The 25,085-nt window shown below is 34.5% G+C and overlaps 1 protein-coding gene across 1 annotated transcript in view; it reads left to right on the top strand.

The window, feature by feature from the left end:
• The window catches only part of LOC149556732 (tRNA dimethylallyltransferase), an 81,482-nt gene extending 56,827 nt beyond the window's left edge, over positions 1–24,655 (top strand). The window contains exons 2-3 of the mRNA XM_089831227.1: positions 20,589–20,714; positions 24,297–24,655. Of these exons, the coding sequence (XP_089687353.1) occupies positions 20,589–20,691 (103 nt within the window). The 3' untranslated portion in view covers positions 20,692–20,714; positions 24,297–24,655. The remainder of the gene's footprint in view (positions 1–20,588; positions 20,715–24,296) is intronic.
• Positions 24,656–25,085: the final 430 nt, after the last annotated feature.

Here is a 25,085-nt window from a genome sequence, read left to right as displayed (position 1 = left end):
ATAAAGCTTGAGAAAAGGTAAATCAGTACGGTTGTATCTTTATCTAGTTTCCAACTTTTACTTACTTGAGGGTTGGATACTTTAAAGGTGATCCGTATCCCTTACCTAGGTATGCTACTGATAAGATCATTCTAATGGAATTAGCTAGACAACTCATAAAAGTTCAGTCTGATCAACATACTTTGCATAGGCTTGGTTTTGGTATTTCTTTTGCTAAACCCTTGGCGATAGGTAACTATTTGACCAATTCTGTACATAAAGAAAAAAATATGGAAGCAAAATTGTAGTTAATTACTTTGAAGAAGTTTAAAGCCAGATTTGACTTTGATTACCGAGAAATGAATTCTCATATAAAGAGGGCTTTCACACACATTCGTCGTATCAAGGATGTTTGGGTACGGAACTGAATATAATGAAGATGGATTTCTGTAGATTAACTTTACAGCAAATCATTGATCTTAACATGCTTGAGATCCCATTAAATTTTCAAATCGAAGATGATAGCAACATTCTTGATCCAGAATATCATCAAGTTGGTTTTGATAAAAGGTACCCTTTTCCCATTCAATGGCAGCAGAAGGAAGGTACATCCATTCTTGATAGATTTTAATCCATTTTGGCAAACACCAATAAGTGGCTAAAAATTAAAGGTCTAAAAAGGGTTAATCCGAAATTGGGTTTGGATTGTGGAAGTTTTGGTCCTCCTAGAAGGAAGTCACGGCTGTAAATTATAGGAAAAAATGGAGCTTCTTCTTTTGATGCAAAGAAGTCTCTTAAATTCAAGTTGAAGGGCGGAAAGGGATCTAAATCATCTCAGATCCTTGAACCAGTTCGAGAATCAGAGGAGGAATTAGAGACAAAATTAGACAAAGAAGATGAAGAAGAAGGGGAAGTTATGATCATATCTCCTCCAAGACCTGCACAGGCTCATGCACCATCCATGTATGAAGCACCTTTTATGGATGAGATTGATGATGATGTGGATTCATTTTCCATTGTTTTGCCACCTATTCCAGTTTCAAAAGTCAACGCGTTGGCTCTTCCTATTTCTTTAGCTGCTCCTCATTTTAGAAAATGAACAATATGAACATTTGGGAAGTGTGTTTGAAGATTTTCCAACTCTTACAAAAGGTCAATTTTCTCAACTTGATACATCTCTAACAAGTTTTGAGCTATTCATGATAGAATCCTCTCATCATGCACCTATGAATTCAGCTGTGCAGACTGAATCTTGCTCAGTCACAACGGAGATACAATCAAGATCAATGCCAATAGTCTCCATTGTACCTGTTTCCACAGATGAAAGTTTCAGCTTGCCTGCATGGTTGAGTAGGATCACAATAAAGAGAAGGAAAGTTGTTGTACCTTTGGATAACCTACCTATAAAGAAAGATAAGTCCAAATCTTTGAAAGATAAGATTGTTTCAAGGATCTTAGTTGATTCGGAGAAAATTGAGTTTGTAGAAGTTGTTGAGCCACTAGTGGACAAACCTATTCTGATTACAAGTTCATTAAGGTAGAAATCGGGAAGCAGTCACGTGTGAGTTGCTTGCAAGATGCTCAAGATGCATTAGCTAATGTGTCAAAAAGCAATCATGAATTATGGGAGAATAAGAATCAACTCAATCAGGAGGCTACTCATCTAAATGAAGTCATTTGGCAACAATCTTCTCAAAGTGATGTTATTGTGTCTCAGACGTCCAAGGAAAGAAAGTTGATTGAAGCCGCCAAGTCTTGGATAGGAGAAGTCATCTCTAAAGGAGTTCAAGCCATTATAGAAACATTTGCAGTTCTTAAGTGTATCAAACATACGAATGAAATGGAGCAAAACTTGATTTCCTCCATTCAAAAAGAAAATGATTTGAATGAGATTCTCAATGACTGGTATGAGATTGCTAAATTTGATTTAGATGCCATGGTTTCATGTGATATTCTTCCATCCCGTGAAATGTTCTTCAAGTATCAAGGGCTTATGGGTTATAAAGAAGAAACATTGAGAAAATTGGTTACAAAGTTGCAAACAACTCTTGGAGACTGCCAAGCAATAGAAATAGGTGTCACATGTGATTTGGGACAGATGGGATGCCAGGTTCTTGATGAACGTGATAATCTGATTGCAATTGAAAGGGTAAGTTCAAAATATACAATTATGATCAATGCTGATTTAGATTCCAAAGATTTTGGTTCTCACACAATGAACAAATTTGTCCTATATAAATCTTCGACAAAACACTTGCTAGATTTCTTGGTGGCAAATTCTAAGGTTGTGCAATCAGCATATGTAGATGCAGTAAGAATAGAGGCCATATCAAAGACAATGGAGATTTCTGATCTTCCTACAGTGCATGATGTTACCATCAAGTTCAAGGTACTAAAGAACAATCTTTAAGATTGTTATTTTGTTTTTATTTCTGTTTGTAGATCTAAGAGGATAGATTGCATGAAAAGATGTAATTACATGTAATGCGAGTTGCATGTAACCCAATAATTTCTCTTCTAGTTAAAATAGGTCAAAGTTGGTTGAGTTGCTCCCACTTTTTCCTCTGTCTTTTTCTCAACTCCTATGCCTATATAAAGGAGTGACCCCTCATTGTAAAATCATCTTTTATCTTTTATTGTATGCAAGTGAGCTCTGAAGAAATTGTGTCAGTAGAACTTTGTTTGTGTAGCACTATTTTGAGAAAAGTGAATACAAAGGAGCAATTGAGACTTAACTTTGATTGAATGAGATTGTTACTTGTGTGAATTAGAAGCTTTGTTTGTAATTTGCATATGTTATCTTTGATTCATGTAATCTTGTGTTCTTGATAATTGAGTGTAAAAAGAGTTAAGAAGCAATTGTAGCCAGAGCTTTAACTAGGAACAATTGTGGAGATATATATTTAGAAGCTTTGTTTGTAGCTTATATCTCTTTCTTGATTCACAAAATAGTTAAGATATCTTTACTTCTGGAAGTCTTTGTGCCCTATTAGTAAAGCTATTTTATATTGAAGTACGACTGGACTTAGAGCCAAATTGGTAGACTTTCAGCTAGCCTTTGAGTTAGTGTTGGTTTATCGGTATCACCATTTACAGCTTTAGATAGAAGTGTAGTTAGAAATTTCACCTTGCCCATTACTCGCTCCATGGGTAAGTGGATTCTTTCCTGAAAGTTAAGAGGAAAGAATATTGGTAACACCACTTTTACAAAATCTCTAGGCTTCTTGCTTACCTTGAAATGATCCAAGGAATGGTGAGAAGGGGGAGCCTTCCCTTTAGGATAGGAGAGACTCTGTCTCACACACTATGGCTAGTCATCCTATTTTGCGACTGGATTTTACCCAAAACTGTTGGTTGCAAAATATCCACCCAACATACCAAAAGTAGGGCTCTTGACATCGTGTAACCCACAAAGGTTGTCCACAATCAATTATAAGACCCCTTTTAATATGTTGTCATTGTAAGGTGTAATTGGTGTCGCAATTCTGATAATTCTGCCGAGGCAAGCAGCAACTATTAATCTCACATCTTCACATGGGTGCTCCATTAATCTATCTTGGACTAAGGTAACTATTGGCTGCAAAGCCCAATTCAATAACCTCCAATCAAACTGGTTCATTTTTGTTAAACATGAATCCAATTCGTCCAATTTAGAAAAAATCCATCTCTAACTTTTATAGGTTTCAGTTGTAACCCAATGGGGTACAATTCATTCCCTATTGCCTGTTCTTTCTGCAAGTCTCTTAGTTGTTCACCATTAAGGATTTCATTAAATTCTTGTGAGAAAAGGTTGCTTTTCAGATTTTCCATTTTAAGACTTGAAGACTTCTCAATACCTTCCCAAATCACAATTTTAGTTACAAGCTGAAATGCTTAGTTTCAGATTTGCAGCCAATAAGTATGTGACTTCAACGCAAATGAGGAACCATAGGAATTTTGTTAAACTTCAAAATGAACACTGAATGTAGGAGAATACCATTCATTTTTTTTTGACCCTGAATGTCATGCAATAATGAGCAACAATCATCAGTTCTATAACCTCCAATACATAGTAGGTAGATTTCTGCTGTTCTGAATAGAGATGTGCACCTATAGGTGTGGCCTCTGAAATATTCATTGAGTTTCTCTTCTAGCATATAGCGATTCTGATAACCTTACTAAAGCTTACAACTTCTCAGGGATTTCGTCAAACAGTTTGAATAGAAGGACTTTCCAGAAAATAAAAAACAAAACCTTAGTCAATGAATCTCTTGTAATGAAGAACCCAGTATTCATTTAGACCCCTTCCCATAATGAGAAATTGCAAGCAAGCACCCAATCTCCAAACACACAGCAGTCCTTGTAAGCAACCAGATGTCCTGGGCCATTCTCCGTCACCATAGATTAATTAGAACTGTCCGAACATCCTCAAGACTTCACATCACTTTCAGAATGGTATTTTTTGAAAGACCTGTTGTAGTAGACCATTTGATTATGTCCCAGAATGAATAGCCACATCCAGCCACACAAACTAGTGTTTACAACTTTCAATTCAAACTTTCATTGTATCTACTGAACTCCACTCTCAGTCAAAATATTTACAGTGAAAACTATTGCTTCCTTGGTACCACATTTTAAAAAAAAATTCCCAGTTGCATGCTAGCACTCAATGCATATGGAATGCAGTAACTCTAAATTTCGGCCTGCTACGACAGTATTTACAAAAATCTTAAAACTCAAGAACATTTAAACTTTATATTTCCATGGCCTTAGCAAACACAACAATGATAAACATGCTTCCTGACTTAGTCACCGCAGAGAATAATGCCTCTGCTAATTTATTAATTCTTCTCCATTAATAATATTAAACTCAGTTTTTATATTTGCAATTAATTCCACTGCACTATAGTCAAGAAGAATATATCTTGCCTTTCCCAACAATGAACTGGGGTTCACTACAAAGTCACAATAATTTTAACTTATTTCCTTATGACACACAATAAGCCTGTTGAAAAATGCTATAAATTACCCGATGATATCATTCCACAATTTTTTTTTATGTCCACTCTGCATGACCAATAAAGGGAAATAATTATTTAATAATGTTCTTCAACTATTATATGCGGTGGCCAATATTATTCCCTTGCCAAACAAATGATGTGGGGAAATCCTTAATTTATTGCATCCGACATAGACTTAGAAGCCCAAAAACATTCATTCCAAATGTTTCGGCCATCTCAAGAGCTGACCTGGATATTTTATTTGTAATGTATTTATGGGCAGGTTTGACCAAATGAGGAAGCTCCCCCATTTTTTCAAAAAATGATTCCAGACTAAGTGTTTTTTCCCCGACACAGAAAGAAACAGTGTCATTACAAAATTCCTGAGATATTTGTTGATGGATGGCTGCTAGAATAAAAATGGCTCATTCCCTTATTTGTGTCAACACATCACTAACCTGCTATTTCTAGCATATGCTTGACATCAAATAGTGATACAAAGCAGTATTGTTGTTTCATCATTCTTTTCTGGTAAAACTCGGTATCGTATGCTCAAATTTATGTGTGTTTCCCTTCCCTGTGACTCTGCTTATTTCCAATTTAAAACAGTCAACCAATTGAAAGAAACAGTTTCCAGAATCGACTTGTAATTTAAGCTTCTCCGTTAACAATACACAAATCTTGGTATGAATGTGAGCCTTCAAACCTGTTTTCGATCTCCTTGAACAATTGCTTGCGCTCAACTTATTACTCTAAGTGGCAATATTTTGGCAATGCAAGTCAAATTTTAAAGTCTGGATTTAAAAGGTCCTCTCTACTATAGTTTGGCTGATAATTTAATTTTATATATCCTTGGCAATATAAAATATGTTAATGCCAAACAAGGGTATCAGGCCCCCACGATTTCTGCAATACTTCTCACACTTTGATTAGTTTTCTCAAACTTTAGTGTTGCAAATAAATATCATTGTAGTTTGAGATTATAGACAAATATGAAATATCCACCTCATGAGTCTCTTAATGAAATTCTTTTCTAGTGCTAATACATTCTCCATAAAGTCACAAATATATAGTTCTCAATTTTTTTCAATTATGTTTCATGAAGACCATGACGATAAAGTATCATGTTCTGAATATAATGTGCCTCATGTTCCCTATTTCACTGCTGATGCAAAGCAAACCCACATTTATATCCTCGAAAAGTTATTATTAAAGTTAAATTTGTTTTTACTTTAATAATTTAACTTAATATTAAACCCCTGATAATTTCCAATATCAACTCATGGGGATAATCTATCCACTTTCCAAGTATAGGTATGATGCCAATTGATCACCTCAGTGACTTACTATAAATAGTAAGTATGTGAAAAATATCCAAATGACCTAAAAATAGTAAGTGTGAATCAATGTGTCCTGAATGGTCTCTAGAAGGCACACCACAAATAAACCAGGACATTGAGCTGAATAATAGTACAATAAGCACCAAAATTTGGGAACATTACACCTAAGGAAATACAAACTTCTCTCAAGAGCATTGAAATAGGCTACAAAGTCATCATCAAAGTCTAGCAAACAAGTTCCATGGAGGAGCTCCCCAAGTGCATTTGCAGGAAATCCTCCATTTTTATGACATCATTCAAATATTTCAAAATATTCAAGGATGGTGTCCAAGGATTCTTCAAGGGACTACTAAGAAAGTATGTAGGGATCCCACACATGCTATTCTCTGTGGAATTGGTAATGAAGTAAAACAAAAACACACTGTGATGCTTCAACTACCAGTAATGCAAAGGGAGAAGTGACTTTAGAATGCTTGTGGGCAAGAATTTTCAAAGAGGGGAGACTGAAATCCTCATCCTTGATCTAAGAACAATATAGCAGTGAAACACGTGGTCAAGGGGTGGTAGATGCTGACCACCTCAAAGTAGTAAGTAAAGATTAGCAATTGTAAGTTTAGTAGGTAATTTTACATATGCTCTCAATAATAAAGTCAATAGCATCAAGGAAAATTTTTGAAGTCTTATCAATAAGAGGGGTTTCCTACCCGGCCTTAGGTAAGCACAGAAGGGGATAAAATAATTTATGATCCAAATATTGAGTTCACATAATATTAAGTATAATACAAATTGCATTCTTGGCATATATCTAGACTTACCTGTTGATCGTACTATTATTACCACATATCACTCATGATTCCTCTAAGGAAAACTCCTATGTGCATCCATCATATATGAAGACTATTCATATTGATATCACGACTGCAATGTCCATCATACAGTGATGAGATGATGGAGATAGCAGGCAACATGATCAGGCAATTGTCAAGCTAACATGAAAGAAGTATGATGAAGATATGTCACATAGAAACTTATATCACTGCATCTGTCCATTGATTACATATACAAATCTTTATCGATATCACTATCATAGAAAAGAAGCTAACGAGAATATCATATTTATCCATCATTTATCATTGCTGTGAAGGGAAGATCACAGAAAGAGCATAATTAGGCATTATTTACCATCTTCTTGATAAGCATGTTGATCTACAAGAAGTTGCTCTGTTATCCATGAAGTAAACAGTCAGCAAGCATTTAATGTATATCATAATCTGATAGTCATCACTTAATATTGTTTGAGAAGAGATTAATTGGAACAATCATCCAAGGGGTATCATATCAAGCAAAAAGAAAACATATTATCTCTATCACTTCACAAGGAAGATCACTTAAGATCAATCAAGGCTGATTAAGTTAATCAACAAGAAGTAAACAAGAAATAATCAACAAAGGCAGCAATAAGGAATACAAATGCAATTAGAAGAAAAGAGAAAATAACAATTAATTTGTCTCTTAACAACCAGCGGATCAAACTATCCAATAACAATGAGATATATACTGAAAATCGATCCCATTCATATGGACATCATCGAATTTCACTTATTTGAGCAATTACCTTCTTGGCATAAGTCAGTGGCATCTAATACAATATTGTCATCAGGAATGGCTTGTACATTGCACATTTATATAGTTCAGATCAGACACAGCAATATCATCGCTATAAGTTATATTGGAGACATTGCTTATTTATTAAGTTCAGATGAGACACAACAAGATCATCACTATAAGTGACATTGGAAGACATTTTCATATTTATAAAGATAGATCAGGAACATCAAGATATATCATCGCTATAAGTGATAGACGCAGACTTTAGTGTAGTCTTTAGTGCCATATCAGAGACAGCTATCAGCACATTTGAGAAGAGTTGTATGAATATAACAATTCATATTGTTATAGCAGAAGCGTGGATCAAATATACAGCAGAGGTCATCCTTGCATGAATCTCATCGATATATCAGAGATAGCAGTGATGTTCTATCCTGCTGATTAGTAATATATCATATAGGATTGTATTATAACTGGTAGTAATTGTAAATCATAATCTACCATTCTTGCATCAAGTAGTATCACTTGTTATCATTCTAGTTAAGGATTTTTAGAGTCTTTTTGGAAAGAAGCATCTTACCATTGATTTTGTGAGTTAATAGTCCCTAATTCCAAAGAATCAACATAAAGGGACATTACATGCCATCTAACGAGATGAGCATCCTTCTTTTTTTGGGTTGCTGCCCAAAATCCTCCATTTTAGGGAGGTTGATTTGTAAAAGGACCAATTTGATTTCATGGTGACAAGAAGTTAGGGGATAAGAGTTAGATGCTTGATACTGGAGAATGTTCAAGTGGTATGGGATAATTTAGAGTACACTTTGGTAGAAGACAAAACAGAGGAAAAAGAGTATTCCTGACTTTTGGGAGAAACTGCCAATTAACAATAGGTAGAAGTTTCATATTTAGAAGTAGCGCTTTTGTAATGCCCTGTTATGACAAGTTGGTTTCATCATGTGATAAAAAACAACCTGCAATGTTCCAATTTCCTCAATTATTCAACTTGCTTCGATGGTTAGTTTCTTGTTATTCATTGTAAAGAATTAATGCTTTGTGATAAACCTAATTTGGGCATAGAGGCATGTAATTGGGAGTAGAAGGGAAATTGAGCGAGTTTTGAGCTCCCAAAGAAAATAATACACTAAGAAAAGGAACATAATAGTGAGTATATAAGAGTGAGTGAGGGATCCAAGGGATTAATCAAGTTAGATTCATGTTGTTAGAAAGCCCAAGAGACTTAAGAGTTGTATTACGGTTTACCAAGGTGGTGGGTTTTAATTGAGTTGCATCATAGATTTTATTATAGTTTTCACCCACATGGGTAAATCCTCAACTTCTTGTGGTGACGTTTTTCTCTCACTTGCCTACAAATGTTATTCAATAAAGCTTAGTCTTCCGAAGGGATGTATCCTCCCTAAAAACTGATATTCTGGTGATGGGATGTCCCCAAGATGGTGGGATGCTAAGAAAATGCTCATTTTCCATACCTCCTTTGCCACTACTAGTTAGGAGACATCCTCATTATGTCTCTCTCAAAGAGGGAAAGTTTCCAAAGCATGCCCTCCCAATGGGGATCTTGAAGGGATCTTGGGATCTTGGGACATCCCTAGGACCCTTAGAAAACTAGTCCACATTCCCTTGAATATCCTGGATTCCTGCAGCCATCCCGCACATCTAACAAATAAAATAGTTATTATTTTACATTATTGGGCATGCTTTTTAAATCTTGGACCACTAACCCTAACCTTAATACTTTTGTGGATGCCATGGTCCCACCAACACTGGAACGCACAAAAAAAGTTATAAAAGATGCCTACCCCTCGTCATTTAGACTGATAATTCTTTAATTTCATTGTTGGTTTTCGAAAGAATGAAGATTTGGTTAGAAATACTAAAATAGTAAGGACTTGATTTTTGAGAAGACATAGTGATAAAAATATGAAAATGAAATTGTGTTCTGCTCCTCAACCTCATTGTGGGTGCCACCCTTCAACTCTACTTAGGCTTGTGCTTTTAGACTCCCACCAATCATTTTCCTTGCACCATCCCTAAATCAAGGTCCTTGGTTGCCTTATCCCCAAGACACATGGCAATAACCATGCTTTGTTTGGAAGACAGAAGTAGTCGACAACAGTCCTCTGCTGTGTTGATGATGGGTGGAAGGGAGGGGCCTTATGCCCTGTAATATCCCTTGCCAATTCTGACCTCAAAATGCTGATTAGAGGCTCAAGAATATCATCAAACACTTTGCATTCAACCTCTTTAATTGTTGTTTCTGTGTTTCAGACTAGCAATGATTGTTTGAAATGATGTCAAATGTGATTTAAATGCTTCCAAATGGTTACTAAGATGTCTACGCAAAGAACTATAGTGCAATTGCAATTCTTTTGATGTTTTGAATGCTTATGGATGTCGCACATAATGTAAATATGCACCCACAGAACCTAGATTATAGATATTAATGCAAACTAAATATTAGAGAGAACTCTCGACATTCAACTCCTTGTGACTCCAATGTTATTAGAATGTAATGAGATTGACTACAAACTGAACTATCAAGCAAAAAGGCCAAGATTCTTGGCTTATAAATTTACAATAGTGTATTTTAAGGCAAGTATCAAACTGATATAAATTCACATCTACAGCTTCTTAAGAACAACAACTAATATAAATGATGATGATGCCAACTACACTTGAAATAACATTAAAAAACATGCTACAAACAAGTTCCTGAAGCCCTTGATGATTTCCTACAACCTGCTCAAACGTTAACAGCAGCTGATGAATTAAATAAACCTCAATGAAACCCTTCAGCTGATGTACTGTAGCGCTTCACTGTTCACGCTTTACTGTAGCAACAAAATTGAAGCTTGAAATCTGATATTAATGGCTGCAAATAAGAGATATAGTTCTGCCATTAATGGAGTATTCAATCTGCAATAAATACAAACCTCTGTCTCTATATTAATTCCTAGATGACAATCAGTGGAATCCCTCACACATACAATCACAATTCATGGCACAATGTTGGCTCTGATTGAGACCAACTCTAGGCACAATTCACTGGATAGTTTCACCAGTTCAAAATACTGGAAAAACTTGGAAGAATAAAAAATTCTTCAAGCTCAAAACTTGGAACCCTTGTTCCAAATTTCTCTTCACTCAAACACAAATAACAAATGCATCAAGAATGAATTAATATTTGCGTTGAATGCATTTATAATCTTCAAGGCAAATCAGCTGGAAGCTTCAAGTTCACTCTTTGCATAACTTAAAGAACATATGAGCTTTTGTTGCAAAGTTAGAAATATAATAATTTATTATAGTTCCCTCCATTTGGTGTGCAACAAAATAATCTGAAGTATATCTTGATAAACACCTATGTCTCCCTCTGAATTGACCCTTTACATTATTCTTCATATGCACTTCAGAATTTGACTTTGTATTCATTAAATGATCCCTTTTAATAATAAAGTCAAATGACATATAATGATGTGCACTTTTAATTAATTATTAATAAAGTATTATTTTATTAACGATTAAAATGTTATAACACCAAAAATGCTCATTATTTTGATGAACTATTTGAATCAAGGAGTCAACCATTGGCCCTTCTCGATCAGCATTACACTTAGTGAGTGTATGAAACTTGTTAAGGTTGTAGCTTCTGTCGGATTGATTTTAACATGAGATACCTTGTTGATGGTAAATCATCTTTAAGATAAATATCTTATATATAATATATATATTATATATATTATACATTATATATTATTATATAATAATCTATTATATACATGGTTAACATATTAATATTACATATCTGCTTAAGATGAGTTTCATATATGGTTATTTATATTACTATTATATTAATATGTTAACTAGTGATGTTTAACTGTAGAGACATGTCTTTTTCCTCTCATATTTATGAGTTCTTAAATCTGCATTTGGAAAATCATCAATAACATTGGCTATGATTCTACATTTGCAGAAATGATCCTAGAAATTAACATGTTATTAGAGCATAATTAATATGTTAGTATATTTGATAAATTATTTAAAGATGAAATATAGGTATATGAAAGCCTATAAATAATACTTTAAATTCAATTATGAGACATTTTAAATGTAAAGATTAATTATAGGTAAAATAGGGTATGAGTATAATTTTAATTACTATATATCTAAGGGATATGATGCCCTATTCATTTACTATATACTTTTAATTGTAATTACTATTCATTTAATAATTTGATATAATATTAATTGATTCCCTATAGAAATATGAAAGGTTCAGATTGAGTATTATGTTATCTTATTATTACTATTGAAAATATAAAATAAACAATTATTTATGTGATTGTTAGTAATAAGTATGACATAAATTACTAACATCCTAACTAATGTTAATATTCTTATTAGTATTAAAAGAGCTATTGTCTTGATCTTTTTCTCTAAGAATGTTAGTGTAGGAAAAGGGAGATTGAGATTCAGAGGGAGCCTGACATGTTATTAGAGGCAACATTGAAAGAGAGGGAGAAGATAGAGGATGTTATTTAGTTAATCTTCAGCGATCTCAGTCCTATTGATTAAGAGGGAGTAAGCAATGTTGAGATGGATTTCTCTAGTGATCCATAAATTGCCATTGTCAAGAGGACCGTGATTCGTACATTGTGACCATGTGATTTTAATGGGCCTACCCCCTATGTACATCATGAGGAAGTGATGACTTCTAAATGATGTCACTTGTATTTGTAGAAGTTATTGTAAGGAAATTTGAGTTGTTGTGAGACATTAATAAAGTTCTTAAGAATTCATTTGAACCCTATACAAGTCTCTTCTTGATGAATGAAACTTGATGTATGAGTTGTAGAGTCGTTCATGTGGCACAATCATACTTAGTCAAGATATTGGCTTATTGTGGATGAGTTTGATAAAATGGAAGGACATGTTCACTTCTACTATTAAACTAAATAAATGTTTGGACCTTCAGTGGATGAAAAGAGCGAGTTGGAACTTAGAAAGGAGTTGTCATATTTGATACAAAATTGTTCAACAATATAAGAATGAGTGAAAATTTTATATTGTGGGGGGAATAATAGTCAATGTTCCATTCCCACTTGAACCTTATTTAGAGGGAAGATGTTCCATTCTTAAATAATCTAAAAAGACAATTTCTGAATCTTCATGTGCAGATAAGTATTTTTATCTTTTACATTTATCTACTCTTTGTAGTCTCTCTCTTATTTGTAATTCTATACATACTATAAGGGTTATTTGCCTTGATCTTTTCCTTTATGTTTGAGAATATTCCTACAGGAAAAGAAGGTTGGTACTTTACATATGCTACCAAATATTGTGCGGACTCAATCTAATGATAGTAGCTCCAAAGACCCTAATGATCAAGATGGATAAAGTGAGTTTCTTGAAGCAAACATTTTTGATGATTGAGATTATGAGATTCTTCTACATTAAGAGGGAGTATGACACTTCTTCTAAAGGTAACGCAGGAGCTTAAAAGATTGATACACAGAGGGAGTCTAGAAATACATGTGGGTAACTGCATGATTTTGATGGGCCCACTCCTATGTATATCATGAGGAAGTAATGACTTATCACCAGAAAATTAGATATTGGATTTAGAGTGAGTTTAACAAGAATCCTTGCAGAAGAGAGTCTCTAAGGGAGTAACTACTAGACCCGACTTCCCAGGATCATTGTTCAAAGGGAGAATTTTTTGAGGAGCAACCCTTTGTGAATGATATCTTTTTTATGAGGAGAAATTCTAAGTGAAACTCCTTGTAATGCATTCTTCTCCGTGAGAAAAAAATAAGGCAAAAGCCTTTGTACCACCCTCTGACTGGGTTCATGGTGGTTACTATTTCACATATGATATGTAATGAAAGGTGACAGTCTTTCATTGACATACATGAACAGAAGGTAACCATTATAAGATGATGATCTTATAAATTGTAGGCTTGTTATCATGACAAACTTCATCAAATTGTTGTCCCAGAGTGTTGGAAATCATGATAACAAACATACAAAATGCAACCATTGTAAGGTGGCAATCTTATAAATGGTAGACTTGTTATCATGGTTCTTTGGGCCGGATTTTGCCAGACACCAGGATAATCAACTTGTTATAGTTCTTTGGGCTGGATCTTGGGCTGGATCTTGCCAAACACCATAGTTACTACTATAGACCGCACTTAAGGTGGTGTTTTAAAGTTATGGAAATTGCTTCAATTGTGTGTTTTGAAAGGTGAGAAATTTAGCCTCATATTGAATTAAATATCCTCGAGAGCATTATGTGTTCTTTAAATCCTAACTAGCTAAGAGGGAGTGTTAAGGTTGTAGCTTCTGTCAGATTGATTTTAACATGAGATACCTTGTTGATGGTAAGTCATCTTTAAGATAAATATCTTTTATATATATATATATATATATATATATATATATATATATATATGTAATATAATATAAATTATTATATTATACATTATATATTATTATATAATAATATATTATATACATGGTTAACATATTAATATTACATATATGCTTAAGATGAGTTTCATATGTGGTTATTTATATTACTATTATATTAATATGTTAACTAGCGATGGTTAACTGTAGAGACATGTCTCTCCATGGGACATGCCTCCTCTCATATTTATGAGTCCTCAAATCTGCATTTGGATAATCATCAATAACAATGGCTACGATTCTACATTTGTAGAAACGATCCTAGAAATTAACAAAACTGAGCCCAAATGAAGTCTAATGTAAGCCAACAAAGACCAAACTAGAACATATGGAATTTTGGGGAAGATAAGAACCTCCATTAACCAAGCCTTTTCCTCAAGAGACCCTCTATCCATAATGGTTAGCCTACGAGGGACACAATAATAGGCTAATCCCTCAAATTCCGATGCTCATGAAAATGGGCACATTGTAGTCTGCCCTCGTTAAAATTGCTTGTCCCCAAGAAACCATGACTGTAAAGGAACTCCACTACATCGGAGGTCCAAATGAAAATTGTGAAAAGTCCCACATTGCAACAACACTGTTGAAGCACCGGAACAATCACAACTGCCCAGAAATGAACAATAATGTATCTATCCGATCTTCTGCGCATTGAAACTGTGCATCTGAAACAAAACATGTACATGAGGATCGAAAGTGAAAATGCAAGTAATCCAAATCATGCATCCATTGCAATACTCCCTAACGAATCCAACTTGGAACATTGATACACATTAAGGATCCCACAACACACTAGATCTAGTGTCCAACGTAATATGCCTGGGTTCCAAATCATGAATAGAAATCTGCTAAGAAGAATAATCTCAGACCTTTCCTGCACTAATAGAATCACATTGTCCCAATTTGCAATGTTAACCATGTCACCACTTGGATCCTAGTGTAAATGAAACTCACATCCATCCATTGTAAGGAAGTAGGGATATCTGGAAGCATCTGCTAACCAAATCTCCATCTACGCTCTACCAATCCCCCATGGGTGTGAAATCCAATTGTACTATGAAGATAGGGACTCCTAAGGGTACCTATGTCATAACTGCAATATCCATCCTGCGCTGAACGACCCTGGATATGCTAACTTTGCAGGTAGTTTCCCACCAACTTGCAACTACTAACTCCATCAACTGAAGATGGCATATACCCATCCCATAAAGGATCGTATAATCTTGGAGACAATCCACATTGACAAAAATCCAAGTCCTCTACACAGGGATCAAAAGAAAAATGATGAGCACTCCTCAGTGTGTAGTCACGGTAAAAGGCTTCAATCTCTGTCAATGGCTCTTCACTATCAACTTGAGAATCAAAAGTTGGCTCCAGTTTCTGACCATGAACAACTGATTGGGTAGACACCTTTCCAAACCTCTCCGCATACCCAATAGCATGCTCTCTATCATGACACAAGTGGAGCTATTGTAATTTAAATGCCTCCAAATCCCTCTCAATGAACCTCAAATTGTGAATATGAGTACCAGCCCAGATCCCATACCGTTTCTCCTCAAAACTCTGCTCTCGAAAGAAGGTACTCAACATACTTATGCATGTAGTCAAAGCGAGATAAGGTTGAATCAACCTTCTCTCTAGTAACCTTCAACTGATACCTCCAATCCTGTGGCTCAATAAATGGTCAATCAAAATCAACAAAAATAACAGATTTGTTCCCAAAAGAGGGAAGCAACCTAACATGAGAGCCACTCTCCCAATTTCTGCATCACAAGAGTTACCCAAAATCTTCTCCACATCATTTGTCAATGCACTACTCTCAGAGGAACCTGGTGCAATATGTGATTCTCTACTGCTCTCTACTGATGGTCTCATCCCATCCGTAACAAATTTACCTGTAACTGTGATGAATGTAGCTACATCCTTGACACATCCATCATGCCAAACTGTGGATGTCAGCACATCATCAACTATTACTGTAGGAGTCTAAACTGTAACTGTAGCTGATAAAGATTGATGTCAGCTCAACTCCCTGATCACCTCATTAACTGCAACTGTGACTCCTAAAGAGCAAGCTGGGTGTTTGCAAACAATTCTGTAGTCACCTTAAGCTCATGAGTGAGCTCATCAACCTCTTCTTCCTCCCCCCTCAATGCATCATAGCACAAGCAACTCCACTTGAGAAGGTAATCTTTGTCAACCAATAATTGTGATTAGTAATGTTTCATTATTTTGATGGCCTCAAGGAGTGTATGAAACTTTGTAAGACAAGACTATCATCATAGTGCTCTCTATCACAAGAGTGCCCCAACCATAGGTGGCCAACATCTGGCGAGCAACGTCAAAAAAAATGCTCATGGACTGTAGCAATTTGTCATCTACTTTTAACTGCCAACCAACTGATGTCTCTGAAATACATGGGACTTATGCAAGCTCTCTGAATCCAAATTCGTGCTATGAAAGGAAGCTGTATTCACAACGTCCACCTCATTGTTAACATCATATGTGTTGTCATCATTGCACACATCAACAAATGAGATACTACTGCTAAGCACCTCAACAAGTGGCTCATTTGATAAAGTGGAAGATGCTGCTACAACAGTCTCCTCACACACTCACACTTCCCATGTATCTCCAAGTTCATGCAAGTCACGATCTTGGGACCTAATGCCAATCAATGAATTCTATTATTCATTTTCCAAAGTCTAATATGAAAAATTAGATTCGCTGTAGCTTGAGTCTTCCTCTTAAATAACATCATAATACCCAAATCATGAGTACCAACATCATCCACATGTAAACCCTCTACTATCTCACGCTGATGCAAACACAGCTCATTGCTGTCATAGAAATCAGAACTGTTATAACATGTATTTGTCAGGCAATCCTCATACATGAGATCTCATCTTGCGATTCAAGACTCAAGGTGACACCCACAACATCTTCGACACTTGCCCTGACATCAACACTATCATTAGGCTCATGCAAGGAACTGTTGTCATAAAATTCAATACCTTTATCATTGTTATCTTCGTGTCTACCAATAGATGTAGGGCTGCCATCAATGGTGGATGTCATTTGCTTTCTCATGAAAATGATGGGACTTAGTGGAGTTGTTGTCAAACAAACCAGTAATAACATCACGCTTTTGTGAAGGGTCTCCTTCATCATGCGTATAAGGCATGATAGTAGCTGCTCCACTGAGTAAAGGCTCAACTTCCACATCCACTTCTTTTTCTATTGTTTCTTTTGCATGAACAAAATCATTTGAATAAGAGCTTGCATTCTCCTCCTCAAACAAGGAATCTAGAATCTCCGGATGTTGAAGAGGCCCTGATAAATTTCTATTGTAATCCTTGAAGGCATTTTTATAAATTTGTAAGGCATGCATGAGCTGTAACAGAAGAACTTGTATGGGATTTGTCTTATCCATGTTTTACACAAACCCTCTGTCTAAATGCAACAGGTCTCCCGTATAGGATGGCAGGAATCCACTTGGATACCACTGTAATATCCCTTGCCAATTTTGATTTCAAAATGCTGATGAGAGACTCAAGGAGTATCATCAAACACCTTGCATACAACCTCTTTATTTGCTGTTTTTGTGTTTGACTGATAATGATTGCTTGAGATAATGTCAAACATGATTTAAATGCTTCCAAATTGTTACTAAGATGTCTAGGCAAAGAACTATAGTGCAATTACAATTCTTTTGACTTTTTGAATGCATATAGATGTCGTGCACAATGTAAATATGCACCTACAACAGCTAGACATTAATGCAAACAGTTGACATGGAAACTAAATATTAGAGAGACAACTCTTGACATTCAACTCCTTGTGACTCCAATGATATTAGAATGTATTGAGATTAATTACAAACTAAAATGACAAGCAAAAAAGCCAATATTCTTGGCTTACAAGAGTGTATCTAATGCAAGTACCAAACTGATACAAATGTGCATCTACAATTGCTTAAAAACAACAACTAATTTAAATGAAGGTGATGCCAACTACACTAGAAATAACATGAACTGCTGCAAACAAGTTAACCCCTTAATGATTTCCTTCAACTTGCTCAAACTTTAACAGCAGCTGATGAATTAAATAAACTTCAATGAAACCTTTAGCTGATGAATTGTAGTATTTCAAACTTTCACTGTTCACATGTTACTGTAGTAGAAAGAATGAAGCTTGAAATCTGATATTAATGGCTGCAAATAAGAGTTCCAGGTCTTCCATTAATGGAGACTTCAATCTACAATAAATACTGACCTCTGTCTCTATAATAATTCCTTAATGAAAATCGCTCAAATCCTTCACACATACAATCACAATTCATAGCACAATGTTGGCTCTGATTGAGACCAACTCTAGGCACAATTTGCTGGATGGTTTCACCATTTCAAAGTGCTAGAAAAACTTGGAAGAATTAACAACTTTTCAAGCTCAAAACTTGAAACCCTTGTTCCAAATTTCTCTTTACCAAAACACAAATAAAAAATGCATCAAGAATGATTTATTCTTTGCATTGAGTGCATTTATAATCTCCAAGGCAAATTGATTGGAAGTTTGAAGTTCACTCTCTACAGAACTTAAAGAACATACATGCTTTTGTTTCAAAGTTTACATTGTTCCCTATATGGACTTTATCATTTAACTTTGTAATCATTAAATGATCCCTTTTTTTTTTTATTAGACTGCAGGAATAAGGTGCAGCACGGCCCCTCCCAATAAACTGCAGTGCGCCGGGTGACCGGTAGCGCTGGCACGACACGCCCACCGGTACCACGGGGACGGGGGAGACTAGAACCCGTGACCAACCCCCTGCAACAAGGAAGATTTAGCCAACCAAGCAAGGGCTCCTGCCCATTAAATGATCCCTTTTAATAATGAAGTCAAATAACATTTAATGATGTGCATTTTTAATTAATTATTAATAAAGTATTGCTTTATTAATAATTAAAATGGCGTAATTCCAAAAAAGTTCGTTATTTTGATGAGCTGTTCGAACCAGGGTGTCAACCATTGTATCCTCTGCCGTATGACTGCATTACTAAAAATAGAATTGCCCCTTCGTGATCAATCTCAGACTTATTATAAATAGTAAGAATATGAAACTGAGCCCAAACAAAGTCCAATTTGAGCCAATGACGACCAAACTGGGACATATGGAATTCTAGAGAAGATAGGAACCTCCATTAAGCAAGACTTTGCCTTAGAAGACCCTCTATCCACAATAATTAGCGTACAAGGGACATGATAATAGGCTAACTCCTCAAACTCCTATGCTCATGAAAATGGTGATATTACATGCCTTTTGACACTAATCTCAATATTATTGTTCTTGCCTTGATGACAAGGTAGAATAAATGAGGTCTCATGTAGTTATCGAGTCCATCGTTATATTGGAGTGTGAAATGAAAAAATGAACTACTTTTGAATGCAGGAGCAGTAATTATTGAATCTGCTGATCACATAAGAGAAAAAGTGTGGAGTTTTGATGACGAGCATAACACCTGCCCCAATGGTGTGGGTCATAGTCCTCTCTGTTGCAGTGGATAATCATCACATGCACTTGGTGTCTGGAGTTGAGAGGCATTGCATGTTAATTGTATGCCCAAGTTCCTTTGTTCAAGTATTCAAGTACTAGATGAAGTGATTCGTAAATTAATTGTCTTTTGTATGAGTTGCTTAGGTAAGCCTAGAGTGTTTAGTGCTTATAATGGTTGAACATTTTCTTTATAGAATAAGAATTATGGCACTTGCATAGAAAGATAATTGTTGAGATTATCTCCTCTTCGCACCTTATTTTCTGTAAAAGTTCTTCGGAGATAATTGTTTTCTCTTCATATCTGCACTTATTATTGGGGGATATTTTTGGTTAATAACATATATTCATGCACTTAGTATTTTTCATGAAATATGATACTTCAATAACCAAAAGAGTAGTGTTGTTCAGTTAAAGTTGAAACAGATTTTGTTTTGCTCTTTAAAAGTCTTGTAACCTTAAGTTCCTGTGTGTTATGGGATGGTCAAAATTTGTCAGCTTGGAATTAGATCTATTGAATTCCAATGTGAACTAAAGCAGAGTACCCTGTTCTTTTCTCGAAGGTTTGAGAAAGAGGTTTGGATTTGTGATGCCTCAGCAAAATAGTAATACATATTGTTATATTTGTTGTACATGTTATAGGTACCAAGATAACGGGCCTGGAAATCTTGATAGAGTTGAAAGAAAATTCAGCTATGCACTGAGCAGAGAAGATCTTGAAAATGCAATCCTAGGTGGACCATAAGTATGGATTATATGAGAATATCAGTGAGTTTCCCATGTAAACTGAAAATTTAAACTTACATGTTTTACATTTACTCTTTATTTTAACTATTGTGGCATAACTTTGATAATTCCATGACTGATGTGAGAAAAATGAAGTGAAGGTGTCTTTTATTCAATGCATGGAAAATGTGATACTGATGTTTAACGGTCTTGTCCTGTGAATGAAAAGAGTATCTCACTGGTAATGCCTGTGGTGCTGTAGAGCTTAGTAATATGGTAGTTAGTTCTATCATTCTGCAATTGAAAACCCTTTCAGGGTGCACCTAAGGAGATAAATGAGCTGTTCCATTGCATGATTTATCTTCAATTATTCAAAATATGAATAGAGTGCTCTCTTTTCTTCATCTTTAATGAATTGTAATTTATGTGTGGATCCTTTAGTGTTCCACCTGTAACTGTTTTCAAATAGGTGCGTGCTTCAGTGTCCCACTTGGTTTGATAGTTTGTTCTAATTATATAACCACATAATTTTACACTATTTCTTGCCAAACAAGAACAATAAATGAACTCAAAACTGAAGAAAAAAATATACCTCTTGAAAAAGACATCAAACAAAAAAAATCTACTTACAGCCTAGGATCATACTTTCCAGAACAGAGTGATAGTACCCCCCGTAGTCTTTTTTGAAAAGATTGGGAAAAAATCAGATTTACTAAAAAAATTGAAAATTTGAAGAAAAACAGTTAATATTTTTAAAAAAAATTGAAAGAACATTTCCATAGCATAAATAATAAACGACTTGCATAAATGATTCAAAGCACTTGCACAACCCCCTCTTGATATATTTTCAACCCGGAGGACTCAAAACTTGAATATTGATTTTGTTTCTATAAATTTCAATCAAGGTATGATTTGAAGTAGCACTAAAATATAAAGTGGGCTTTCTTATCTTGCAAAATCAGAATGAAGCTTTCTCACAAAATATTGTCAATAAAAGAAAATCTTCATATTCATATAAGTAGGATTCATTTTCTAAAATTCGTTCAAGTTCCTTTTAATTATATATACTTAACAGATAATTATATACAATGTTGGCATGATATACAGATATGCGAAGTGATATATACACAAGGATATTTCAAACAACTTTGTATTTGTTGAACTTATAGGCTGAATTGCATGAGTTATTAATTTAATTAATTAATTCTGTGTAGAGTTTGAAATATCTAACTTTTTGGCCAACAGTGGCATATTCTAATGATTAAGTTGTGTTTTTGTTCTTGCCATCAATGTTCAAACCCCATTGGGGATGAAGTTCCCCATTTGTGGTTTCACCAATTCATAGCTCTGGGTCAAAGCATTTACCCTTCTTTTAAAAAAAATCTAGCAATTTGATTAACCATAAGAACTTATATGTCATAATCGACAAGCCTAAAATGATTATAATGATTATTGTAGGATTCTTTGTTTTCTCCAAAGTAAATAAGGCAAAACGTCGATGCCTTGCTCCTTTAGATCATATCACAACAAATAATAAGTTAGCTTTCTTACAGTTCTCTTTTGTTTCATATTGCAACAATTCAAATATTTGAAATTTATGCAAACAAAATCAATGGTAAAAAAGTAGTATCAATCAAGCTATACAATATAGTCAATGTAAAAGGAGAGGAAAATTTTGTTTGTAGCGCCTATCTCCCATGCCACTTCTCGACTCTACAACACTTTCAACTCAACTTTCCCAGCTGCGTCTTCAAACGTCACAGATTAATTTCATAAAGAATCGCATCATGTTTTTGTGGATTGTTTCCATGAGCATTGCCTTTATGGTTTCTGCTAGTTTCCCGCACTTTATTTTGGCAAATTAGCCATCACTTCTTGCTAAATAATCACTTGATAAATTTCAAAAAAGCATTGAAAGTCGACCAAAAAATCCCCCGTTTTTTAAAGAACTCATTGCATGTGCCAACTCTTGATCAATCACGTATAATCACAACCTTTTGTCATTTTCTACTTCTACGCTATTAACATATATTATTAGTCATTAACAATTTTAAATTTGAAACTACTTTATAATATTAATTGTTAACTATATGGGTTCATTGCTTCCCTGTTAATGGGCCATCTATAATAGCACATAATAGTTATAATTTTTAAATAAGTAAATAATATGAATTATATATTTGATATCATTAGAATCCATGTGGCCAGGCATGTAGAGAGCTCAGGGCATATTGAAGATTGCGATTTAGAACAAATTCATTAGCTACTTCGACAATATCTCACATGCCTCTTTGCAATTTAGGATGACTGAGGACCTTTAAAGTTTCATTAATGACTAACATTGAGAACTAAAGGGACAAAATTACAAAAAAAATTCCATTCCGATTCCACATTGGCTTCGTTGCTGCCCTGGAATTAACCCTATTTTTTAGTGATTTGTAAGTTTCAAGAGTTTCTTTTAGGGTTTCATAGGTTTTTGCAAGGTTTTTTAACATTTGTTTACAATTTTTTAGAGATTTAGTATGATTTTAATGCACTCCAAATGCAAAAATGCCATTGAAAATCAGGTCAACGATTTTTTCAGGGAAAAAATCAGCTGGCTCTAGGATCAGGATTAATTTGTTTCTAATCAGTTTTTTTGGCCTATTTCTACTTCTATGAAGTACCAACTCTCCAAGTTTGTGATTGAGTTCTGATAAGTTCCATTTGATTGTTCTTCACATATAATGCACCATTTGATACAATGAACCAACAAGAAGCACAATCCACGGGATATTTCTGTGAAGGCATTTCTTTTTAGGATCTGAGAGAAGACACATTATTGACGTTTTCTGTTCATTCGACAATGAGACTTTAAGAAGATAACCAATTATAGAATGCACATAATTTTGCAGCAGGCTTGCTAATTTTATGGTTCTTGTTGTGAACTAATCCAGTTCTAAAATCTTAGACACCTATGCTGAAAATTGGATGTAGACAACACTTTTTTAAGGTTAGTTTTTTAATATATTATTTTGGATTTTTGTGGCTAAAGGAAAAGATACAAATTTGGCCAGAAATGTGCATGAAAAGGGAAATTTTTATAGAATATTTGAACACTGCTTTAAAAGGTTCTGATATAGATAAAGCATGGAGCCATATAGTTCAGGGAACTCATTAAGAAACATTACAACCAGAGGGATGATAACCTAGTTGGTAACAATATGAGTTCACGAATTGAGGAAATAGCATAAGTCCATGTTATGAAGGATTTATAAGTTGAGTTCTTGGACATTGAAGCAGTTTTTCAACTTAAACGAAAAAATATGGGAGACTAAGTTGGAAATCTTAGTGGAGATTACCACTCAGATGCATGTTGATTGTTCAAAACTTGTTCAAGATATTGAAATTTTTAGGGTGGGATATGCAGCATTGACTTCAAAAAATTTCCAGTAGGATGCTAACGTTGAAATTATTATGTCCAGATGCCAAAATTTTGAAACCAGTTTGTAAGTCATGTTCAATTTTTTTTTGACAAATGTTATTTTTTCTTGAGATTGGTCTGTTTGACAATCAGTACTCATAAAAATGATACATCATCTCAAGCCAAAACTAACATTCTTTATAAGTCATTCACTTTTACAGGCATTTGCATATATTTCATTAACGGAAAAGACATCAAGATGACAATATATAACTGCAGGCGGATCGATATCTCACGAAATTGAACGAGAGGTGAACAAATGCACTACAATAGATCTTAGTTTTGAATTTAATTATTCATTCATACAATTAAATTAGCAAAACTAAGCTTTTGTTAAATTAATCTTGTATCTTATCAATAAATGAAGTGAAAACAACAGTATTCACAGCATATGATGCACAGATGGTTTGTCACTAAATTTCATACATCATTCAAGTATCAAAATAGTATAAACAAGAGGTACAATTTTGAGCTAAATAAAGCGTGACTCATAACAAAATTTGAAAAGAAAGTTACATCATTATTCTAAAGCTATGCCATATTACTCAAAAAAAAGATTGTATGAAAATCACTGAGATGGGATTTTAATAATAATAAACATATTGTTAGTGAAGTTTATTAATTATTTAATAATTCACTTTTCTTCATTAAGGAATGTCTCATTATAATAGTGTTAATTTTCATTGTGTTTAAGCACCATTTTATTGTTCTTTCACTTTACTTTTCTTCTGATCTCAAATCTTTTAAACCTCTTCCTCCCAACTTCTATTTATCTTTGACCAAGTTAGATATCATTTATCAACCATTCAAAATTTATAGGGAAAAAGGTTTTTAACAACATAAAAAATGCAACAACAAATAACGTTGAGATCATATTATTATTACTTTTATTTTAACTTCACATGTATGAAGGTTGGGGAGGGGTTAGTATTATATTATTTAAAGAGGGG

The sequence above is a fragment of the Cupressus sempervirens genome, chromosome 5 (genome assembly GCF_028749045.1).
Source record: "Cupressus sempervirens isolate cs-2001-9-10 chromosome 5, ASM2874904v1, whole genome shotgun sequence".
Lineage (NCBI taxonomy): Eukaryota > Viridiplantae > Streptophyta > Pinopsida > Cupressales > Cupressaceae > Cupressus > Cupressus sempervirens.
Note: the sequence above shows the minus strand (reverse complement) of the source record. Positions and strands in the feature narration are given on the sequence as shown.